This window comes from Schistocerca serialis, chromosome 8 (genome assembly GCF_023864345.2).
Source record: "Schistocerca serialis cubense isolate TAMUIC-IGC-003099 chromosome 8, iqSchSeri2.2, whole genome shotgun sequence".
Classification (NCBI taxonomy): domain Eukaryota; kingdom Metazoa; phylum Arthropoda; class Insecta; order Orthoptera; family Acrididae; genus Schistocerca; species Schistocerca serialis.
In genome coordinates, this window is record NC_064645.1 from 61,561,338 (window position 1) to 61,587,194 (window position 25,857).

Consider the following 25,857-nt stretch of genomic DNA (forward strand, 5'->3'; position numbering starts at 1 on the left):
CAATTTGTACAAATAGACGTCTCACATTGAAAGAATTGCATCAGATCATACCAGACATGTCAATGACAACTCTTTATGATGTTGTGACTGTCAAGTTAGGCTACATGAAATTGTGTGCGCGCTGGGTTACAAAACTGTTAACAGAAGAACACAAAAAGAAAAGGGTGGGCTTTGCACTCGACTTCCTCACACGCTATGCTGAAGCAGGTGATGAGTTCCTTGATCACATTGTGACAGGTGAGGAGACGAGGGTTTATCACCATACACCTGAATCCAAGCAACAACCAATGCAATGGTGCCATTCGAATTCACTAAAAGCCAAGAAATGAAAACATCAATTTCAGCGAAGAAAATCATGGCTTCTGTTTTTTGGGATAGACAAGGCATTCTTATGTTGGAATTTATGCCTCCTGGAACGACAATTAATGCTGCTGCATATTTCCAGACTTTGAAACGTCTTCGAGGAGCAATTCAAAACAAACGCAGGGGAATGCTGACAAGTGGAGTCCACTTGCTTCATGACAAAGCTCGGTCTCACACAGTGCTCATAACCAAAGCACTACTCAAACAATTCAAATGGGGCATATTGGACCATCCGTCATACAGTCCGGACCTTGCGCCCACCGACTTCCATGTCTTCCGTTATCTGAAGTCACATCTTGGTGGAAAATCATTCCATGACGATGAAGAGATCAAAGATGAAGTTGAAATGTGGTTCCAACAACAGGCGGCAACTTTCTATGACAGTGGGATACAAAAGCTTGTGCACCAACTTAACAAACATTTGGATAACGGGGGTGATTATGTCGAAAAGTAACAAATAATCCAGTTAATAAGACGTAACTGACGTTTTCTAAATAAATGTTCTATTTAAGGACTGCGAGCCATTGTATCATTACTTTTCAAAATGCCCTTGTAATTAACAGTTTTGTCAAAAGTATTATTTGCATAACGATATTTGTTAATTTTATGATTTAAACAAATAATTTGGTCTAACTCTTGCAGTAGAAAAAAACTGTTAAAAAGACACAAGTTTTCAATGTATTCAGTTAATTTAATGAGTTAAGTTTTAATTGTAATTTCTGTAAATTTAACTTCAGACAATGTGTAGTTTCAGCAATTATTACTGTGATGATACATAAGGGCCCGGTTTTTGGTCACGAGACAGTCAGTCCACGGCGACTGAGTTTCAGATGAGGAATCTGTGTTGCTTAGAATGACAACGATGCATCAACTTAACAAGGAAATCAGTGTTACACCAATAGGCCATGTGTTAAAACACTGACAGTGTCTGCTCCGTACGTACCTTTCTATTCTTCAAGAAATGTGAACTTTGTGGTTATGTTTATTACTGCTTGTAGAAGTTCAACAGTAAACTATTGTATCAGTATGTGGATGTTTGCCTGCAACCTATTAATGAGGTTTATCGAAAGTTAACCATTAGTACACAAGCCATATTACATGTGTAACACTGGGGGTCGTGAAAAGTGAAAGTAAAAGACAGTGAAACGCAACTGTGCTTCTGTTGGCTACATCATTTAAAGTAGTCTGTGTTGTACTTCCACAACCCATTTTTCAGCCAGTGTAGCAATGCAGTACATCGACCCCGAGCACAACAGGAGGTGGAACTGCTACAATATGCTATGGTCTGACTGGAAATTGGGGAATGGACCTTGGCCCCAGAGAGCCATCAGAGGTTAGCCCACATGACCGAAGAGGGAGTGGAACTGTTAAAAGAACTAGTAAATGAAATCCAGCTAGTTTTTTTTTGCTGTTCCAAAGAATGTGACGACACTGTGCATGCAACTGTTTATAACAAATGCAGTTTACCATCGTAGGATGACGGTTAAAAATGTGGAGAGCATGTCACCATACATGAATTGCATCGTGGCATGCCTCAGTCCACCAAGGGACCGTGACATGGTGAGGTTAAGATGAAATGCGAGAAATGGAACTTTCTACGGCGGTAAGAATAATGTTGGTTAGGTGGTCTACCTGGTCATCACAACTGGGAAAATTTTGTTCATCAAAGGTCACCAGGGAGGAGTAAAGCATCCAGTCAGCCTTAGAAAGCTGCCATTTATGTGTGCACATAAATAGGGTAGGAGTCAGAAAACAGGTAGCACACAGGAAATGGTCACTTGAGTACGTGTCAGAGAGAACGGACTGCTCAAGAAGATGAGTGAGCTGGGCACTGCAGAAGGAGATATCCAAATGGGAATAAATGTGTGTGGAGTCTCAAAGGAATGTGGGTGCTCCTGTGTTAAGGTAGTTGAGTTGATGTTGATTTGGAAGGTCAGCCAAGAGGGCACCTCTTGGTCAGGTTCTGGGAGAATCCCAAAGGGGATGGTGCGCGTTAAAGTCACTGAGCAGCAGAAAGGGGTGAAGGAATTGCCCAGTACAGAGGAGGAAGTCTGCCCTCGTGACACCGAATGACTCAGGGATGTAAACGGTACAAAGGGAAAAGGTGAAGTGAGGAAGGAAAAAGTGGACTGCAACAGCCGGGTAGTCAGGAAGATGGTTTGACTATGAATGTCAACCCCAATGAGCAGCATCACTCCCTCATGAGATGGAATGCCATTCTCAGGGGGAAGGTCAAAGTGGACCAGAAAGGAATGCAGGAAGTGAGAGAGAGAGAGAGAGAGAGAGAGAGAGAGAGAGAGAGAGAGAGAGAGAGTGAGTGAGTGTGTGTGTGTGTGTTTTGGGGCTTAAGGGCGCTCAATGCCGAAGTTATTAGCACCCTGAGAAAAATGCAGGAGGTAAAAGCGGCCATGAGGACACAATGTTGTTTTGTGAAGGTGGAGAACAAGTGGATGCGATGCTGTGATTCCAAGAGCAGCCATAATTCCTCTTTTTGGATCTAAGGCCGTTAAAGTTCCATTTGAGGAGAATCATTGCAAGGAAGGGGAAGCAGGGGTAAAATGAAGGGGTGTCACCTCGGCGGCTGCCAAGTGCTACCCTTTGAAGACCCCCTGCTTCTGGAGGCAGAGGGTAGATGATCCTGCTCCATGAGATCTACAGAATCGTCAATGTCCAAGGCAGTCTGCGAGTCCAAGGAAGAAAATTGGTTGGCGATGCACACCAGTGGCACAGGGGTTGGCCAGGTGAGAGTATCACATGGCAACGCCATTGAAGAGGATCTCCAAGTCGGTGAAGGAGAAGACCGTGTGCCTCTGTTTGATTTCTTGGAGCAAATGGCATAGGTGATTATTCACACCTCCCAAACACCTGACAGAAGGACCTATTGGCAATTTGGGAAGGTAAAAGCTCAGGTAATCACCCCTCCCTTGGCCTGGCCTGTACCAGCGGGTACATGTGAACCCTACATGTCGACCCGGGACTGGGAATTATGCATTACCCAGTCACCTGTTACATGTCACACACATGGGCTGGCCTTCAGGATTGCACAGGGAGGAAGAAGAAAAAGAGGAACCTCAAATGCTGAAGCGGAGGAAGGATAGGAGAAGGTTTACAAAAGAACAAAAAAGGAATGAAAAACAGTGGACAGAATGTTCTGATGAAAGCTATTGGAAATGCAGAACACATTCCCAAAAACATCCCAGGCATGTTTCCCAAGGGAGGGGAAAAAGAATAGCAAGAGGATAGACATGCAGCATGGAAAGGAAAAGATGCTGCAAAGGCTGGGGGCCTGCGGTAGCCAAGCACGAACCCACTAAAGAGCAGTGAGCCCCCTGAGAGAGTAAGCTACAGTGCATCAGGTGAAATTCTGAAATTTTTTCCCACCAATTACTTGGAAACGAGTGCTCACCAGGGTGAGTGGCTGCAGGTTGTGGTACCTTTGACCTTAACCTACATCACCATACAAATGGTTTAAAAAAGTCAATACCATGACTGGGGACTTCTCCCTGTCAGACAAAGAGCAAGGTGGCGCAGTGGTTAGCACACTGGACTCACATTCAGGAGAGTGACGGTTCAATCCCGCGTCCGGCCATCCTGATTTAGGTTATTCGTGATTTCCCTAAATCGCTTAAGGCAAATGCCGGGATGGTTCCTTTGAAATGGCACAGCCAAGTTCCCTCCCCATCCTTCCTGAATCCAATGAGATCAATGACCTTATTGTTTGGTCTCCTCCCCCAAATCTACCCAACCCAACCCAACAAAGAGAACCCAGCAGACCCCCCTCCTAATGAACAGTATTTTTTAAAAATGGTGGAGAGCACAGAAATCATGATAGAATTATAATCACAACAACTGAAAGCAGCAATACATCACCAACCAACTATGGAAATCAAGCCTATGTAACAAAAGCACGTTAACAGAATCTTTCTACTGAAGCTACAATTTTGCAGTGAGTAGCATGTGGGGTCCTGCCCAGTCGTCTCATATAGGGTGCCTAAAGGATGCTGCATTCTCAGAATGCTATACAACAATTCAAGCAAACCACATTAATAGTTTTTGTTACAATAAAGAAGATAGAGAATACTTAACTTTGTATTACAAGAACGTGTCACACGTGATTGGTGACAGGCAGTCAGTCAGTGTCTTTCTCTATATACTATGTTGATCCAAGCAATGGATATGGATCACTAATAACTGCTATCTTAGTGCTGTCCTAGTGGCGGTCTAGTACTGTGTGGCTGAGGCTGGCAGGAGTGGCACTTGTATTCTCCTCGTACAGAGGCCGCTCCTGCCATGGTGCGGTCCCAGCCAGCGGGCTATTGGCTGACGTCGCCTCACAGCCTTCTCTGCTCTTGTGTTCTTCATCTTCGTGCCGGCACTTTTTGTTAGGCCGAAACATAGTATACATTCATCTGCACCATCTTACAAAATTTACATTCAAAATATTTCAGAAGTTGCTGCAGCTTGTACATCATGATGTACAAGGATGTTCAGTGCCAGATGTAATTATAGTTACTATCACTGATAACTGATGTAGTAAAATAAAACAGTAATGTCCTAACACTGAGGAAACAACACAAGCTCTGAACAAAAAATCCTCTTTTCATTTCTTCTTTTGATACACAAAAAAAAAAAATATATGGGATTCTTACTACCATCGAGAAAGTCATTGGAGTAGAAGCACAAAATTAGCTTTGAAAAAGAGTGGGCTGGGGTATGACAGGGGCAGGTGCAGCTATGGCATGGTGCAAAATCCTTGAAAACTTAATAGAGGTACGGCATTGGTGGCACTTCAGTTCTATGAGTGTCACACTGTCTACTGGTACAATATGAAAGGTCAAAGCACATCAACATTGCAACTTCACAGAAATCTCAAGTTTTAAAACAGCAACAAGGAGTGTGGTGTATTTGTACATGCTATTCAACATAACAGAGATTATAATGATTCCTATACCTTACACATCATTATATCTCACAGAACAAAGTTTTCTTTATTTCTCAAATTGCATATACTTACTCCCAAACAAACCAGCCTGTTATGGGAATATTCATCAGGAAAAGACCCCAATGGCCATGCAGCAAAAGTAACACTTCAATAAACAGCTGCGCTACGATTTTTGGAATAGTCCACTGGAAAAACGAAATACACACATCAGTTACAAATAATTACTTGACAAACAAACAGAACATCAATTATGGTGAAACAATACAGAAGAAGAAATACAACAGAATTATTAGTACTCATGTTAATCTGCATTACCAAATAATGTCAGACATTCATTTTTTTTTAATTTTTATTTTTTTTTATTCTTCAATATACTGCCTACATTAAAGTTGCTGGAAATGAAGTATGGATACAGTTTCACAGTGATGTAGGTGAGGTTTTGTTTAAGGCAGTATTTATTTATTTAACCTAGAGTGGTATACAGTGACCATGAAAAGCTTAATCAGGATATCAGGATAGAGACAGGAATAAAAGTTATCTTAATTGTGAATTCCATGACTATTACCTAAATTATTCCTGAACTCATTGAAAATTTTTACCATATGATTACCCTAATTGTTATTAACATCACTACATTCTTTTACAATACAAAACAATAAGTAACTTTCAAGCCTTGACTCCATCCACTTTGCTGAAAGATGATTTTTGCTGCCTGATTAAGAAATTACATAATCAAGTAGTTATATTCATAAGGAAGAGAATAATCATAAACTAATCTTAAGATGAAGTCATGCACAAAAAAGTACAAGAGAGAGGATTGTGGTGCATATCACTATAATGCACAATAACAGTGGGACCAATGAGTGAGAGAGAGAGAGAGAGAGAGAGAGAGAGAAGTGTGTGTGTGTGTGTGTGTGTGTGTGTGTGTGTGTGTGTGTGAGAGAGAGAGAGAGAGAGAGAGAGAGAGAGAGAGAGAGAGAGAGATATGAACTCAGTTAAACATTTGAACAAAGATACAAAGAAAAAGTGGGGAGAACTAACTAACAACTAAATGGAGATTGAGGTGTGGGGATAGCAAAGGAAATGAAATTATTGTCGGGAAAATCAAACCAAAAGAAACGAAATATTATCAAATGGAATCAAGACGTTCACAGATAATATGCAAAGTTTCTCACACACGAAACAAACGAAAATGCATAGCACTCACAGCCACGGAAATAACAATTAAAGACAAAGTCAAACAATGGAAACTCCAGGTAAGAATATCAATCTTGTTGGAAAAGACAGATTGTTACTTACCATGAGGATAACAGGCATGATTAAAATGCCAATGGCATTCTGATCTGAGCTGCAGGAGTTGGCGGTCCTGTGTGTGTGAGGTGTGCTTGCTTGTGTGAATGAATGGTGTGTGTTTCCTTTTTCCCAATGAAGGCTGGGGCAAAAAGCTTACTTGTGCATGGTATAGATCAGATGTTAACAATGTATGTATATGAAGGCAGCCAATGGAAGGATAGTAACGAATAGCCAAAGATCAGTTTTTAACCAGATGACATCTTCATGGAGAGAAATACGAATTATTCACATTATGTTGATGGCATTTTCAAATTCTGCTTTTTCAATCTATCAGCATTTCCATTATTGATATACAGTACAACTTTTTAAACTGAAATGGTTATTACTGAATTCATTTGAAATATGAAATCCCAATTGAGTTGACAGACTGAACTGTAACATAGCCCAACATCTAGGTTTAATTGGAAGATGACGCACTGGTTGAGAGATGTCTAAGCCAACAAATGTGAAGATGAGATGTTGTTTGTGGTAAAAGACTGGTCTTCATGCCACTGGTTTTACAAATTGGCTGCTCCACCATCTGACTTTAAAAGTTCACTTGCGACTGGCATTACCAACATACATTTCAATGTAAGAGCGTGGACAGTGCCTCGTACAGTTTTAAGCAAATGAAAATAATTCTTCTGGTTTCATAAAATGAATACATTACTACAATGGAGAAATATAAATAAAAGCTACCTACCATCTTTAAGTGAAGTGTTGACTGGGAGACAGGTATATAGGAAGTAGTGATGACAACTGGAATATGAAACTTATTTATTCTTCAGTGCACAGCAGTAGTTTACACGCATACACACAGATACACTCTTTTGGGGTACAATACAAGAGCTTTCTGAAAAGACTTGTGGCTTGCTTTTAGATAAAGAAACTTAAAGAGAGATACATACTGGACATGACAGAATGGAATGACAAAAGATTCCACAATTCATTTCAAGTGGTAGTACTCACACAGACTGTCAACTGAGTGCAATGTGATGGAATGTTACAAGCAAGGTTTCTCTGGAATAAGGTTTTGTTGCTGACACAGTCTGCTAGCATTAAAAGTTCATCTATTCTTCCTATACTAATTCACGTGTCTCTGGAGCCTGTTCGGGCTATCAACAGATGGGGTTTCACTAGGCATGGCCTACACCTAGACACGATCGGGAAGGGAAGATGGGTACAGCTGATTCATGAAAGTACAGAGGGTGGATCTCGGGACACACATGGTCAAATACCTCTTATGCGTAGGAAAAGTAGGTCTTCTTTAGGATAAATCCAGACAACAGGTTCCCCTCCCTAAAGAGTATCTCCAGCAGTTTAAAAAATACTGAAACAATCTCTCACAAGACAGATTTTAACACTTCAAATATCAGACATACCAGATGTCACAAAGACAAACAAACCACTGGAAAGAGTAACATGGGGCATTTCACAGACTTAACAATTCTCCAACGAGACATGCAATCAATAAAAAAGAAAATACAACAATTAGAAGTTGAGCTCCAATCTTTGAAGAGCACAGTAGTTTGTGTTACTGAGCACTGGTGTAGAGACACAGAAATCCAACATGTAGTATTATCATTGTATGAAAGGGTAAACTCTTACTGCAGAACTGCTTCACGGGATGGAGGATCATGCATTTATATCAGAAAAGGAACACAGTTCAAATCAAGACATGACCTCAGTATAGTAAGTGAAGACAAACACTTTGAAATATCAGCTATTGAATTAACAGGGCTTGTTATCACCAAGAAATTAATAATTTTGTGTTTGTATAGATCTTCAATAAATTAACAGAAGTTCTAGATAAAGTCTCAGGTACAAAGGTCAACATAATTCTGTGTGGGGACATTAACAGCAACACTAATATCATAAATGAATCCAGCAGCACCCTCACAAACATCCTTCAAAGTTTTGGCATATCCCTATTGTTCAATAGTGCAACAAGGGTTACTACAATGACTGCATCAGTAATTGACCATGTTACCACAAATATGGACATGGAAAAATTTGATGTAGCTGTAAAAGATCTTGGACAATCAGATCATCTCTGTCAAATAACAACAGTAAAATCAGGCTTCGAATCATTCCCTAAACTACAAGCCTAAAAACGACATCCATCAGAAAGCAAAATAAAAGATTTTTCAAAAGAATTAGCAAAACAAAGCTGGGATGAAGCATATAAGGAAACCAATGTGAATATCAAATTCTCTAAATTCTCCACATTATTTAAATTGAACTTTGAAAAGACATTTCCAAAAGTGTGCATGTCTGTATCAACATCCCACAAAAACAGATGGATAACAGCAGGTGCTAAGAAGTCCTCCCAAACATTTAAATAATTCAGTTAAATTAAAAAGAGTTGTAATGATCCAGAATTCTTAAATTTCTATCATAGACACAAAAACATCTATAAGAAGGTGCCGATTGCTGCAAAAAAGTAATTTAATGACAAAATAATATATAATGCAGAGAATAAAAGCAAAGCAATATGGGATGTTATAAAAAAGGAAATGGAGAGAGGCAAACGAATGCAGAATAACATAATGCAAAGGACCAGTTGCAAAGGATAAAGTAATCTTTACCTAGGTTTCGATAGATTTAAATCTATCTTCTTCAGAAGGCGGCCTGAGGACAATGAACATCGTAATTTATATTAAAAGGTATGAAACATAAGTCAAGAATAGAGTCTAACATATATTAGGAGAATCTTGTATTACAAAATATGAGAAGGATTCCTGGTACTTACAGTATTACATTAACATGGAGTGATATGTCATTGTCGTTTTTACAAACATCTGCATAGCTCCATTAGTCCAAATAAAATATAGCCCTGAGAATAGGGTTTGTCAGACAAATAAAATAAGTACATGGAAGTTGGAGAGCGCATAAGCAACTGAGTAAAATCGGCCAGCGTAGTAGCACTGCGGCCAGGGCAGGTGGCGCTCAGGTCGCGAACTATGTGCCGATTGGCGTACTGAAGCAACATGTGAAATATCAATATTAATTGCGTCCTTAGATAGAGTGACAATAAATAAAAGGAAAGCATTTAACACTCCCATTATGACATTGTGGGAGCCTTAGGAACAATAACGTAGATACATACATCAAAAAGGCAGGTGGCGCTTACGCCGTGAGTTACATGCAGTGGCATATATAGCCAGAATATAAAAGTTATATTACCATATTAGTGAAGCACATAGAACGTATATAAGTCAAAACTTTAAGGATATTCAGTAATGGCTCTTAAGACATAAATTACGAAACCTGGTCCACAATCCAGTTAATATACATTCTCAGGGAGCCAAGGTTTTAGAATAAGAGAAAATTACATGAGGGCCGATATAGCGGCAGCCAACAATTAAAGGGAACAGCCATGAGTACCAGGATGGCCCCCTCGTACACCAAGCTATTTATGGGTCGCTTAGAGGAAGCCTTCTTGGTTACCCAGGCCTGCCAACCCAAAGTTTGGTACAGATTTATTGATGACATCTTCATGATCTGGACTCACAGTGAAGAAGAACTCCGGAATTTTCTCTCCTACCTCAACTCCTTTGGTTCCATCAGATTCACCTGGTCCTACTCCAAATCCCATGCCACTTTCCTTGACATTGACCTCCATCTGTCCAATGGCCAGCTTCACACATCCGCCCACATCAAACCCACCAACACAAAACAGTACCTCCATTATAACAGCTGCCACCCATTCCATATCAAACGGTCCCTTCCCTACAGCCTAGGTCTTCGTGGCAAACGAATCTGCTCCAGTCCTGAATCCCTGAACCATTACACCAACAACCTGAAAATAGCTTTCGCATCCTGCAACTACCCTCCTGACCTGGTACAGAAGCAAATAACCAGAGCCACTTCCTCATCCCCTCAAACCCAGAACCTCCCACAGAAGAACCACAAAAGTGCCCCACTTGTGACAGGATCCTTTCTGGGACTGGATCAGACTCTGAATGTGGCTCTCCAGCAGGGATACGACTTCCTCAAATCCTGCCCTGAAATGAGATCCATCCTTCATGAAATCCTCCCCACTCCACCAAGAGTGTCTTTCCGCCATCCACCTAACCTTCGTAACCTCTTGGTTCATCCCTATGAAATCCCCAAACCACCTTCCCTACCCTCTGGCTCCTACCCTTGTAACCGCCCCCGGTGTAAAACCTGTCCCATCCACCCTCTCCCCACCACCTACTCCAGTCCTGTAGCCCGGAAGGTGTACACGATCAAAGGCAGAGCCACGTGTGAAAGCACCCACATGATTTACCAACTGACCTGCCTAAACTGTGAAGCTTTCTATGTGGGAATGACCAGCAACAAACTGTCCATTCGCATGAATGGACACAGGCAGACAGTGTTTGTTGGTAATGAGAATCACCCTGTGGCTAAACATGCCTTGGTGCACGGCCAGCACATCTTGGCACAGTGTTACACCGTCCGGGTTATCTGGATACTTCCCACTAACACCAACCTATCAGAACTCCTGAGATGGGAACTTACCCTTCAATATACCCTATCTTCCCGTTACCCACCAGGCCTCAACCTCCGCTAATTTCAAGTTGCCGCCGCTATACCTCACCTGTCATTCAACAACATTTTTGCCTCTGTACTTCCGCCTCGACTGACATCTCTGCCCAAACTCTTTTCCTTTACATATGTCTGCTTGTGTCTGTATATGTGCGGATGGATATGTGTGTGTGTGCGCGAGTGTATACCTGTCCCTTTTTCCCCCTAAGGTAAGTCTTTCCGCTCCCGGGATTGGAATGACTCCTTACCCTCTCCCTTAAAACTCACATCCTTTCGTCTTTCCCTCTCCTTCCCTCTTTCCTGATGAAGCAACCATGGGTTGCGAAAGCTTGAATTTTGTGTGTTTGTTTGTGTCTCTATCAACATACCAACACTTTCATTTGGTATGTTACATCATATTTCCCACGTGGAATGTTTCCCTCTATTATATTCATATCAATAATGCTAAGGTAGGGGGATAAGGTAATAATGATCCACAACACTTGGCAAACTATGTAAATGAGCATTTTTCAAGTATTTCAGAGAAGTTACAGCAAAAATTCCCTAAAATAAACATAACACCTGTAAATAATGTAGCACTAAATAAAATTATGTTACTTCCAACCACAGAGAATGAAGTCAATAAAACTGTTCAAAAACTAAAAAATAAAAAGCCAATAGGCTTAGATGAAGTACCAATGTGTGTACTGAAACAATGCATAGGGTTATACAAGGCCTCTTAACAAATAGAATAAATGAATCCCTCACATCAGGGGCATTTCCAGAGCAGTTAAAACAGGCAAGAGTTGTACCTTTGCTTAAGAAAAGTAATGCGGAAGACATAGAAAGAGGATGTCGTTATCAGGAGAAAGAAAACTGGCGTTCTACGGATCGGAGCGTGGAATGTCAGGTCCCTTAATCGGGCAGGTAGGTTAGAAAATTTGAAAAGGGAAATGGATAGGTTAAAGTTAGATATAGTGGGAATTAGTGAAGTTCGGTGGCAGGAGGAACAAGACTTCTGGTCAGGTGACTACAGGGTTATAAACACAAAGTCAAATAGGGGTAATGCAGGAGTAGGTTTAATAATGAATAGGAAAATAGGAACGCGGGTAAGCCACTACAAACAGCTTAGGGAATGCATTATTGTGGCCAAGATAGATACGAAGCCCACACCTACTACAGTAGTACAAGTTTATATGCCAACTAGCTCTGCAGATGACGAAGAAATTGAAGAAATGTACGATGAAATAAAAGAAATTATTCAGATAGTGAAGGGAGACGAAAATTTAATAGTCATGGGTGACCGGAATTCGAGTGTAGGAAAAGGGAGAGAAGGAAATGTAGTAGGTGAATATGGATCGGGGCTAAGAAATGAAAGAGGAAGCCGCCTGGTAGAATTTTGCACAGAGCACAACTTAATCATAGCTAACACTTGGTTTAAGAATCATGATAGAAGGTTGTATACATGGAAGAACCCTGGAGATACTAAAAGGTATCAGATACATTATATAATGGTAAGACAGAGATTTAGGAACCAGATTTTAAATTGTAAGACATTTCCAGGGGCAGATGCGGACTCTGACCACAATCTATTGGTTATGACCTGTAGATTAAAACTGAAGAAACTACAAAAAGGTGGGAATTAAAGGAGATGGGACCTGGATAAACTGAAAGAACAAGAGGTTGTACAGAGTTTCAGGGAGAGCATAAGGGAACAATTGACAGGAATGGGGGAAAGAAATACAGTAGAAGAAGAATGGGTAGCTCTGAGGGATGAAGTAGTGAAGGCAGCAGAGGATCAAGTAGGTAAAAAGACGAGGGCTAGTAGAAATCCTTGGGTAACAGAAGAAATATTGAATTTAACTGATGAAAGGAGAAAATATAAAAATGCAGTAAATGAAGCAGGCAAAAAGGAATACAAACGTCTCAAAAATGAGATCGACAGGAAGTGCAAAATGGCTAAGCAGGGATGGCTAGAGGACAAATGTAAGGATGTAGAGGCTTATCTCACTAGGGGTAAGATAGATACTGTCTACAGGAAAATTAAAAGAGACCTTTGGAGATAAGAGAACCACTTGTATGAACATCAAGAGCTCTGATGGAAACCCAGTTCTAAGCAAAGAAGGGAAAGCAGAAAGGTGGAAGGAGTATATAGAGGGTCTATACAAGGGCGATGTATTTGAGAACAATATTATGGAAATGGAAGAGGATGTAGATGAAGATGAAATGGGAGTTATGATACTGCGTGAAGAGTTTGACAGAGCAGCGAAAGAACCTGAGTCGAAACAAGGCCCCCGGAGTAGACAACATTCCATTGGAACTACTGACGGCCTTGGGACAGCCAGTCCTGACAAAACTCTACCATCTGGTGAGCAAGATGTGTGAAACAGGCGAAATACCCTCAGACTTCAAGAAGAATATAATAATTCCAATCCCAAAGAAAGCAGGTGTTGACAGATGTGTGAATTACCGAACAATCAGTTTAATAAGCCACAGCTGCAAAATACTAACACGAATTCTTTACAGACAAATGGAAAAACTAGTAGAAGCCGACCTCGGGGAAGATCAGTTTGGATTCCGTAGAAATACTGGAACACGTGAGGCAATACTGACCTTACAACTTGTTGTTGTTGTTGTTGTTGTGGTCTTCAGTCCTGAGACTGGTTTGATGCAGCTCTCCATGCTACTCTATCCTGTGCAAGCTTCTTCATCTCCCAGTACCTATTGCAACCTACATCCTTCTGAATCTGCTTAGTGTATTCATCTCTTGGTCTCCCTCTACGATTTTTACCCTCCACGCTGCCCTCCAATGCTAAATTTGTGATCCCTTGATGCCTCAAAACATGTCCTACCAACCGATCCCTTCTTCTAGTCAAGTTGTGCCACAAACTTCTCTTCTCCCCAATCCTATTCAATACCTCCTCATTAGTTACGTGATCTACCCACCTTATCTTCAGCATTCTTCTGTAGCACCACATTTCGAAAGCTTCTATTCTCTTCTTGTCCAAACTGGTTATCGTCCATGTTTCACTTCCATACATGGCTACACTCCATACAAATACTTTCAGAAATGACTTCCTGACACTTAAATCTATACTCGATGTTAACAAATTTCTCTTCTTCAGAAATGATTTCCTTGCCATTGCCAGTCTACATTTTATATCCTCTCTACTTCGACCATCATCAGTTATTTTACTCCCTAAATAGCAAAACTCCTTTACTACTTTAAGTGTCTCATTTCCTAATCTAATCCCCTCAGCATCACCCGCCTTAATTCTACTACATTCCATTATCCTCGTTTTGCTTTTGTTGATGTTCATCTTATATCCTCCTTTCAAGACACTGTCCATTCCGTTCAACTGCTCTTCCAAGTCCTTTGCTGTCTCTGACAGAATTACAATGTCATCGGCGAACCTCAAAGTTTTTACTTCTTCTCCATGAATTTTAATACCTACCCCAAATTTTTCTTTTGTTTCCTTTACTGCTTGCTCAATATACAGAGTGAATAACATCGGGGAGAGGCTACAACCCTGTCTCACTCCTTTCCCAACCACTGCTTCCCTTTCATGCCCCTCGACTCTTATAACTGCCATCTGGTTTCTGTACAAATTGTAAATAGCCTTTCGCTCCCTGTATTTTACCCCTGCCACCTTCAGAATTTGAAAGAGAGTATTCCAGTTAATGTTGTCAAAAGCTTTCTCTAAGTCTACAAATGCTAGAAACGTAGGTTTGCCTTTTCTTAATCTTTCTCCTAAGATAAGTCGTAAGGTTAGTATTGCCTCACGTGTTCCAACATTTCTACGGAATCCAAATTGATCTTCCTTACGACTTATCTTAGAAGAAAGATTAAGGAAAGGCAAACCTACGTTTCTAGCATTTGTAGACTTAGAGAAAGCTTTTGACAATGTTGACTGGAATACTCTCTTTCAAATTCTAAAGGTGGCAGGGGTAAAATACAGGGAGCGAAAGGCTATTTACAATTTGTACAGAAACCAGATGGCAGTTATAAGAGTCGAGGGACATGAAAGGGAAGCAGTGGTTGGGAAGGGAGTAAGACAGGGTTGCAGCCTCTCCCCGATGTTATTCAATCTGTATATTGAGCAAGCAGTAAAGGAAACAAAAGAAAAATTTGGGGTAGGTATTAAAATCCATGGAGAAGAAATAAAAACTTTGAGGTTCGCCGATGACATTGCAATTCTGTCAGAGACAGCAAAGGACTTGGAAGAACAGTTGAATGGAATGGACAGTGTCTTGAAAGGAGGATATAAGATGAACATCAACAAAAGCAAAACGAGGATAATGGGATGTAATCAAATTAAATCAGGTGATGCTGAGGGAATTAGATTAGGAAATGAGACACTTAAAGTAGTAAAGGAGTTTTGCTATTTGGGGAGCAAAATAACTGATGATGGTTGAAGTAGAGAGGATATAAAATGTAGACTGGCAATGGCAAGGAAAGCGTTTTTGAAGAAGAGAAATTTGTTGACATCGAGTATTGATTTAAGTGTGAGGAAGTCATTTCTGAAAGTATTTGTATGGAGTGTAGCCATGTATGGAAGTGAAACATGGACGGTAAATAGTTTGGACAAGAAGAGAATAGAAGCTTTCGAAATGTGGTGCTACAGAAGAATGCTGAAGATTAGATGGGTAGATCACATAACTAATGAGGAGGTATTGAATAGGATTGGGGAGAAGAGGAGTTTGTGGCACAACTTGACCAGAAGAAGGGATCGGTTGGTAGGACATGTTCTGAGGCATCAAGGAATCACCAATTTAGTATTGGAGGGCAGCGTGGAGGGTAAAAATCGTAGGGGGAGACCAAGAGATGAATACACTAAGCAGATTCAGAAGGATGTAGGTTGCAGTAGGTATTGGGAGATGAAGAAGCTTGCACAGGATAGAGTAGCATGGAGAGCTGCATCAAACCAGTCTCAGGACTGAAGACCACAACAACAATAAGCAATAAAGTGACATTAAACATTAAGAAAACTAATGCCATCTCTATAGACTTTGTAACAAATGCAAAATTTTTAGGAATGAATATTGATTCTCAGTTGAAGTGGTGGAAACAAACAAAAGTACTTACAAACAGAATGTCATCAGAATGTTATGCCCTTAGAATCCTGTCATCAATGCAGTGTCTTTTAGTTATTATTCATATGTACACTCAATTCTTAGGTATGGCATTCTTTTTTGGGGAACAAATGCACAATATGAACACAATTTTCAATCTCCAAAAATCAGCCCTAAGAATAATAACCAAAAATGGTAGTCGAGCTCATTGTAAAAATATGTTCAAAACACTGGGGATTTTAACTGCTCCATGTGAATACATTTACCAGTTAGTTGTACACATAAAATAACATTGGTAATTACTGCACAAACAGCTCTGTCCATGACCATGGAACAAGAGCTAGACTCAACTTACATTTATCAAGAAAAAATAAACATAAAATTCAAAACAGAATTTTCAACCAAGGAGTAAAACTGCACAACAAATTACCAAAAGAGATTAAAGAAATTGCAAAAATACACTTATTTAAGAAGGTAACTAAAAAGTACCTGTTATGCAATACATTTTATACACTGAAGGATTACTTAGATAAAACAGAGTAGGGATTTGGTAAAAAAAAAGTTATAGAAATAAATAATAATAATAATAATGATTACAAAACATCGAACACTCCACATAACACCTTCACACTATGTTTTTTCCCTTCTTTTGCCCTTTTCTAGAAATACTTACCCCCAAGCTATGCATAGCACAATACGAACACCTCTTTCTCTTTCTGAGCTCAACAGCTCACTCATTATAGAGGATGCTGACTCAGCTTTTCAGGATAGCAAATGGGAAGTTGTGGTACAGAAAATGGCCCAGAGATTACCAGTGTGTGTGTTTATGTGTGTAGTGAGGAAAGTGTTATGAAACAATGTGTGTATAGTGTGTGCAGTGACTGATAGTGAGATATGAGTGAACAGTGTGGCATTGCATTATTTAATAAGTTATTTGCAAAAAACGTATTGTATATCAGGAATAAATCTAATGATTGTCTCTAATTATAAATCTGTTAATGTATGTGTATACGAATTAGCTTATTTTAAATTGGTCTAAACTTGTAAATACTTTGACATGTCCTATATACATGTAAAAAGAGATCTACGGAGAATAAAGCTGCTGCTGCTACTACTACTACAACTTTATACTACGGGATCTTGGGCTTTATTTCTTTGTAATCTTTATTTTTTGGGTTGCGTTGTTTTCATGACGTACTGTGATAATTGCACAAGCACAATGGGTGTTCTCTACTGAGAGAAACTAAATATAAAGCAGAAAATGGCATCAGTTTTACAATAATTGGATAAATAAAAAGCTTAGACTAAGCATAAATAATAACAGAAACAGATAAAAAGTTTTTAATACACTGTTTAAATAACAAAAAGGTTCGCTGTATTATGGAGAAAAAACACACCTCAGTTCTTCCAATGTTATTAATTAGCTGTACAGAAAGCAAGACAAATTTCGCAGTGAATTTCCCTTCCATTCCATGATGATTTGTTGATGGGTGACATCCAGTGTAAATCAGTCTTAAAATGTATCAAACTACCAATACAGAAATTCACAACAGAAAAAAATCCACATGTGACTGAATATATGAAAAGTGACAATCTCCTTTAATGCCATGCTGTTTATAAGTAGATTGGCAGATGAAATTTTTGCACGAACTGTATAGTGTTACTGATGCATTAACTAAGTGGGCACAGACTATGTTCTCTTATTGTAAGTCTGCAAAGTCTGGATGACAGACTGATCTGGTCTTGTAACATCAACCAAAACAGCATTGCTGTGCTCATACTATGAATGGCTAAAAGCAAGGGGAAGCTACAGTCATAATTTTTCCTGAGGGCATGCAGCTCTACTGTATGGTTAAATGATGATGGCATCCTCTTGGGTAAAATATTTCAGAGGTAAAACAACCCCAATTCAGATCTCCGGGTGGGGACTACTCAGGAGGATGTCATCATCAGGAGAAACAAAACTTGCATGTTATGGATCGGTGTGTGGAATGTTAGATCCCTTAATTGGGCCGGTAGGTGACTATCTTCAGACCTTCAGCAAAATATGGGAAAAACATAAATACACTAGCAGATTGTCTACAGCTTAAAAGAATAAAATAGACTGTAACGAAAAGTACTACTGACATACATGAGCAGTTGCGAGCTTCAAGTATGAAGAGTCATACCTGTTTTTTTTTTTTTTTTTTTTTTTTTTTTTTTTTTTATGTATATATATATATAAAAAACACAAAATCAGCACCAGCACCATCAAATATATATAAATAACAGCATATGCAGGAGTCATCATATCTGCAGCACTACTGTTCAAAACAAACTGCAGTACAGAAGCCACAAAATGTTTGAGTTTCAAGTTCACCAGATGTTGCTACTGTAGGCATACTCATATTCTTCAGTAATTAATTGTACAACATAAAATAAAGGGGGATGCAATCAGTAAAGGTCTGTAATGGGCTTAGAAGGTGTAAGAGACATTACAGTAATAAAAAAGAAGAAACAAAACATGACAAAAGTTACACTGTTAAAAAGGAGAACCATATAAATAATTATTTCAGCAGTATAGGTACAAAATTACAGCAAAAATTGCAAAAAGTCCCTCAGATCACAAAGCTAAACAAAAGTGTACCACATTCAATTGTATTACTGCCCACAAAAAAAGAAGTCTACAAAGTAGTTAGCAAACTGAAAAATAAAAATTCAGCTGGTTTAGATGAAGTTCCAATTTTTCTTATTAAAGACTGTATAGAGAGCCTGTTATCACCGTTAGTTAATATTATAAACCAATCATTCAAGCAGGTTTATTTTCCTGACAACTTAAAATATGCTAAAGTAATGCCTCTCTTCAAAAAAGGAGACACAGGAAATATAGAAAATTATAGGCCACTCTCACTGCTCTCGTGCTTTGCTAAAATAATAGAAACTATTGTGAAAGGTAGACTTATGAGCTACTTGAATAAGCACAACCTCCTAACCAAGGACCAGTTTGGATTCCGAACAGGGAAAGGCACAGAAGCAGCAACAGCATATCTCACTAAATATATCCTAGAAGCACTCAATAAAGGAAACTATACAACATGTATATTTCTCGATCTAACCAAAGCTTTTGAAACAGTGGGTCAGAAAACACTGTTGGTTAAGCTAGATGAACTGGGAATAAGGGGGATTGTAAAAAAATAGTTCCAGTCATATCTAGAAAATAGAATACAGATGACTGAAATAACACATTTATCATGTAACTCCAACTGTATAGAAAAACATATTTCTGACCCCAAACATATAAACATAGGTGTACCACAGGGTAGTGTCCTAGATCCAGTACTATTTCTAATTTATATTAATGATTTCCCACAAAGTATAAAGCATGGGCATACAATATTGTTTGCAGATGACTCTAATGTGCTAATCAGTGACACATCACATGTAGATCTAAGAGAGAAAGCTGAAGAAACACTAAAAAGTGTATATGAGTGGGCAGCTAACAAAAAAGGTCATGCTTAATATTAAGAAAACAAGTGCTATGAACTTTTACATAAAAAAAAAACCATATTATAATAACCTGAATTTATGAAACCATACAATGGGTGGAAAGCACAAAATTTCTTGGCATACAAGTTGATAGTCAGTTGAAGTGGGAAGACCATGTAAAAATACTTCGTAACAGAATCTCTACAGCATGCTATACCCTCAGAGTTCTTACTTCAGCATGCGATATTTCATGTATTAGATCAGTATACTTTGCGTAAATTCATTCTGTTATTAGTTATGGGATAATATTCTGGGGAGTGAGCAGGAAAAATATCAAAGCTATATTCAAATTGCAGAAAAGAGCAGTACGTATAATGACCAAGAGTGGCACCATGGCTCACTGCCTTGAACTTTTTAAAATGCTGGAAATTTTAACTCTCCCATGTGAATATATTTTTCAAAATGTAATGTACATTAAAAAAAATATTGGACACTATGTTAACAATGGTTCTGTACATGGTTACGAAAGTATGGATAGAAAAAATGAAGTTCAAACACAACAGAGTCTACTGTACAATGCCATCAAATTATATAATGATGGAAATGAAGTCCCATGCTTCTTTACAGAGCGTAGGGGAACGATGCGGGAGACCCACACCGCCTTACTAGGCAAGGTCCTAATGGAGGTGGTTTGCCGTTGCCTTCCTGCGACCGTAATGGGAATGAATGATGATGATGTAGACGACACAACACCCAGTCATCTCGAGGCAGGAAAAATTCCTGACCCCGCCGGGAGTCGAACCCGGGACCCCGTGCTCGGGAAGCGAGAACGCTACCGCGAGACCACGAGGGGCGGACTAAATAATATATAATTATATAATAAATTACCACAAAACATAAAAGACATAGAGACAATCTCCCCCTTCAAAGAAAAACTAAAAAAAATTTTTACAAAATAAAAGTTACTATACAGTAATGGAGTACTTGAATTAAAAAAGGTTACTTAAAATATGAAAGTTCTGTGTTAAACTATATGGAGAAATAATAATTATATAAGACTGAAAAATGTAAATTACATTAAAAGAAAATTTCACTGTCAACTATTGTGTAAGAAACAAATTTGAACTGTTAAATTGTCTATTATTCAATGACGAAATCCATACAATGTAAATTGTTTCACAGATTAATAAAGAAATCAAATCAAATCAGTTAAAGAGACAGTAACTGATGTATGCCCAAGTGCCAATATAATAGATAATCACATAAATAATAAACAGCTTTCAGAGTGTGCATAACTCCTGTGCTTTCTTGTTCCTTTGCTGTTTATATAGTATACAGTTCATTAACTAGATAATCTTGTTCATGGACTGGTATGGGGTTTTATCATACTTTTCTTGCAATGGCGTGCCGCAGGGTACTAGGGGCCCTCTGACAGTCATGTTCCTCTAACCACTTCTCGCATATGCGGCACTCCGGCGTTAGCGCTAACAGAGGGCGCTGATTATGTGCAACAATCTGTTTTCTTTCATTGCGGCTTCTTTAGGGATTTGTTTTATAATTTTTATATTATTCTGTGCACTCTTAAATCTGTTTATTATTTATGTCATTATCTACAGTATTGGCACTTACTGTAGTAGAGAGGATATGAAATGTAGACAAGAACTGGTGAGAAATGTATTTCTCAAGAAGAGAGATTTGTTAACACTGAAAATAAAATTCAGAGTTATAAAGTCTTTTCTGAATCTATTTGTCTAGAGTATGGAAGCGAAACATGGATGATTAACTATTTAGACAAAAAGACAATAGGAGCTATCAAAATGTGGTGCTGCAGAAGAATGTTAGAGATTAGATGGGTAGATCATGTAACTAACGAAGAGGTACTGAGTAGAACTGGGGAGACAAGAAATTTGTGGCACAACTTGATCAAAACAAGGGATCGGTTGAAAGGACACTTTCCGAGTCATCAGGGATCACGAACTTAATATTGGAGGGAAGTGTGTGGGTAAAAAAATCATTAACCAAAAGGTGAATACGGTAAGCCGATTCAGAAGGATATAGGATGCAGTAGTTATTCAGAGACGAAGAGGCTCGCACAGGTTAGAGTAGCACGGTGAGCTGCATCAACGGGATGATCAACACAACATCAGAATGATTACAGATGTTCTGGTGGCTCAGAACGTTCATGGTAGTGTTCCACTGTTCCACGGTAAAGAAAAGGGAAATGCCAGTGTGATTTACAGAAACTCAGCAAAAAGTTCCAGAAATGCATTATCTGGAACCAAGTTTAAAATGTCTGAGTTGTGTTCCACTCCACATGCAAAGCTCATTACACAGTGAATTACGAAATTGGTGTTATACTGTCCTCCCGTGCACTTTAAAAGCAAGTATTTACCTAGAATAATAAAAACATATTCACAAGAAATGTTCATCAAAATAAAAATAAAGTGAAAACAATGAAAGTTCAAATCAAGAAGATGCAAGAAAAATAGAAAATCCAGGATGGAATAATAACAATATTACGAAAAGGATAGATTGCTACGCACCATATAGTGGCCTCAACCTTTATTGGTTATTGCCCTTTAGCCACCTATATGCTTCCCTGTTCCAATTGCAGCACTACACAGCCCTCTATTTCACCAACGCACACACAGTCTCTTTATTTCTCTCCTTTTCTATCTTCTCCCCTGCCCCAGTCCAACCTCCTGACTGCATCTATCTCCCTACTCTCCCTCCACCTTGTTCCTCTATGCTCCCACAAGCAGCACTTTACTGACCCCACTTCTACCCTGCTACCTGCCCCTCCACCTACTAGCCACCTCCTTACCCCCCCCCCCCCCCCCCCTCCCAACCAAATTGCTTCTCCTACCACGTGTAGTTCTCACTGTCTGGCTTGGACAGTCAGAGACAGTGGCCACATGTGAAAGAGCCTCATTTGCGTGAACATCTATGTGTGTGTGTGTGTGTGTGTGTGTGTGTGTGTGTGTTTTGTCTAATTAGAAGACATCTTTCTGTGCAAAAGCTTAATTGTTTAGCAGTCTTTTTGTAGCGCAAGTCTGCAACTCAACATTTCCACTGTATAGTGAGTAGCAATCTATCCTTATCATAATACTGTCACATGTACAAAAAAGTTGTATTTGGCAGAAGAAAAACATGGCACTGTTTTACTCTCTCTCTCTCTCTCTCTCTCTCTCTCTCTCTCTCTCTCTCACACACACACACACACACACACAATTTTCCTACATTTTATTAGCAGAAAATACAGCTTTGTTTAACAAGTAAACCATGAAAAAATATATGCATATAAACATTACTTACAAAATTTAGCTTCGAACAGCACTGCTGAGCATTAAGATAATCACATTCCAAATCCGATAATGTAATCACCTGAGTAGTTGTTAAGAATCTGTATAAAACATTGTTAAATTGCCACCATACAAACACTTTTAAAGATCTCTCCTTGATGAGGTGGTTCAAAAACACCAATGTTATAATTAAATAATATATGTATAGGTTGGACAATTCTGCAAATAATGCTATATGCCAAGAAACTTTCACACAAACTAAAGTGCATTAATGTAGCTGTAAACTATTTTGCTAATTTTTCATGCCAAAAGCAACAAACTGTTAGATCAACTTTTTTGAGGTTTCCTGCATTACTGATTTCACACTGAGGTCATTCCATGTCAATTCAACCAATTTGAGAAAATGTTCCAGCTGATAGTCTCAGAGTTGGCTGAAATTTAGCACACCAATGCTACCAAGTGTGCAACACTCATATACAAATTTTAAGTTCCCCTACCAATTAGTTCCAGAATTATGGCTTGTGAAAGAAGGTGGCGTGACCCGGAAATTGCAACCTGCACCTGGCAATCTATCTTCAGACCCAACTTCAGGTCTCAATAACTTTGGAACTATTCCGCACAGTCCAGTGAAATTTTTTCAACCCAAAAACATCCACTTAGAGAACACACTCTATGAATCAAAACACCAACATATTTCTGAGGGAAAATATATAATTCCAAAATGTGATTAAAAAATGTAATACCTTAAAAGGTACATATTGTAGGTGCCCTCTATGCCAAATATAATTCACTCAAAAATAGTATAAATTTTTTGTGGTAAGCTTAATGTGGCCTAAACACACACAAAACTCATCTTGCCCATATCAGTCACACAAACAGAGTTACATGCACACGAAAATACAAAAATTTGAAAAATTACCTGAAAAACATGGATTTTCTAAGTGTGGTAGCACAAAAGGGACAAGTGATATCCAAGCCAAATTTCAAACACTGCATAAGTAGACCATAATATAATAGGTGGCAAAATTTCAACTTGTTATTGCACGGCATTTGTGTACAATAAAAGTTGACAGAGATGTATTTGGTTAAGTTTCTTTTAACACGATTTAGCAAGTAATAGTGATGATGTAAACAGCTTGTTTCAGATAAAGCTGCAGCAATTGTTGGGAACCATTAGGCAGCAGAAAGTTAAACAATGGTAGTTTTCAGGGACAGAATGAGTCATTGTTAGGCAGGAACAACAAAGGAAACAAGCAACAACTACAGGTTACTCATGTTTTTAAGATTCTAGTTCAGACTGGTCAGTACTGTTGAGGAGAGTCCGTATGGAGGCAGAAGAGTGTACTAGTGGTGCTTTTGTTCAAACAAGTTGCAGTATTGGTAGAGCACAAGCATCTGAATGTCATAAAACAACATATGGAACAAAATGTGGGATTGACTTTGTACTGTATGATCTGGATGAACCGGACCAAGATTTGTTGCTTCGGAGATCCAGGATACACCCTGTGGGCACAAGAAGTACAGTTCCAGGAAACTTTAGTGTTTGTTATCATATGAAAGTGTTTCCAGATAAGTATTCTCTCCTACAAAGAAGTTGTTTTGATCCATAAGAAGACAGTGAAGTGTAGCCTCAGAGAAATTGATATAAAATCAGTATTGAAAGTGAATCAGTGCATGGGACTCAACATGAAACCAGGACAAAAGTTATGTTCCACGTGTGTCACACTGCTAAAAAATCAAGAATATTCTGATAATTTACATGACAGTGACGAAGAGTATCAGCCACCTACAACCACAGCGGATGAGCAATTAAATACTTCAGTGACTGCTCTTGGTTTGTCTCCCATGAAGACACACAAAGTTGGGAAAAGAGACAGGCCCAGCCATGGTAGAAGAAAACTACAAGAAGCTCAAATGAAATTAAAACACAAAATAGCTGACACACTAATGGTGGAAGAGGAAGAACTATCTGCTCCGAAGGAACAGAAATCATGCCAGAAATGCTCTGATTTGGGCAAAATTGTGCATGATTTGAAAGAAAAATGTGCCATATCCAAATGTCAGAAAAAAGAAGCTATTCTTACCCTTGCACCTTCCAGCTGGTCTATTGACTACACTGCAAAGGAATTCAATGTTTATACATATATGGTAAAGCAAGCTAGGAAAATAAAAGCACCCCCAAGGAGTGCTTCCACAACTTCAGCAGGCTCAAGGTAAGCAATTGAGTTCAGAAATAAAGGTGCTACTGGCGGAGTTTTATGAAAATAATGACTACAGCCGAATAATGCCTGGTAAAAGAGACTATGTAGCGGTGAAAATGGGAAATGTATGTGTACAGATGAAAAAAAGACTGTTGCTATGCAACATATCAGAACTATATCTAAAAAGAAAGATGATGAAACTTACCAAACAAAAGCGCTGGCAGGTCGATAGACACACAAACATACACACAAAATTCTAGCTTTCGCAACCAATGGTTGCCTCGTCAGGAAAGAGGGAAGGAGAAGGAAAGACGTGTCTATCGACCTGCCAGCGCTTTTGTTTGGTAAGTTTCATCATCTTTCTTTTTAGATATATTTTTCCCACGTGGAATGTTTCCCTCTATTATATTCATATCAGAACTATATGTAGAATTTAAGGAAAAGTATCCCAATACTAAAGTAGGTTTATCAGCTTTTTTCAATCTTTGGCCAAAATGGGTTGTGCCTGTAAGTGTAAGGGGCACACACAATGTTTGTGTATGTGAGACCCATCAAAATGCTAAGCTGATGTTTGCTGCTATAAAGGATTCTGGTCTGGATTACAAGGGTGCAATGAAGCTGATAGTGTGTGACATCAGCTCCTACCAGTGCATGATACACTGGTGTG

The 25,857-nt window shown here is 39.0% G+C and overlaps 1 protein-coding gene across 1 annotated transcript in view; it reads right to left on the bottom strand.

Moving 5' to 3' along the window:
• LOC126416468 (protein cornichon homolog 4) overlaps nucleotides 1-25,857 on the bottom strand; it is an 89,293-nt gene that overhangs the window by 56,463 nt on the left and 6,973 nt on the right. Inside the window, exons 2-3 of the mRNA XM_050084205.1 lie at nucleotides 23,003-23,071; nucleotides 5,378-5,490 (exon numbers count right to left, since the gene is read on the bottom strand). Of these exons, the coding sequence (XP_049940162.1) occupies nucleotides 5,378-5,490; nucleotides 23,003-23,071 (182 nt within the window). The remainder of the gene's footprint in view (nucleotides 1-5,377; nucleotides 5,491-23,002; nucleotides 23,072-25,857) is intronic.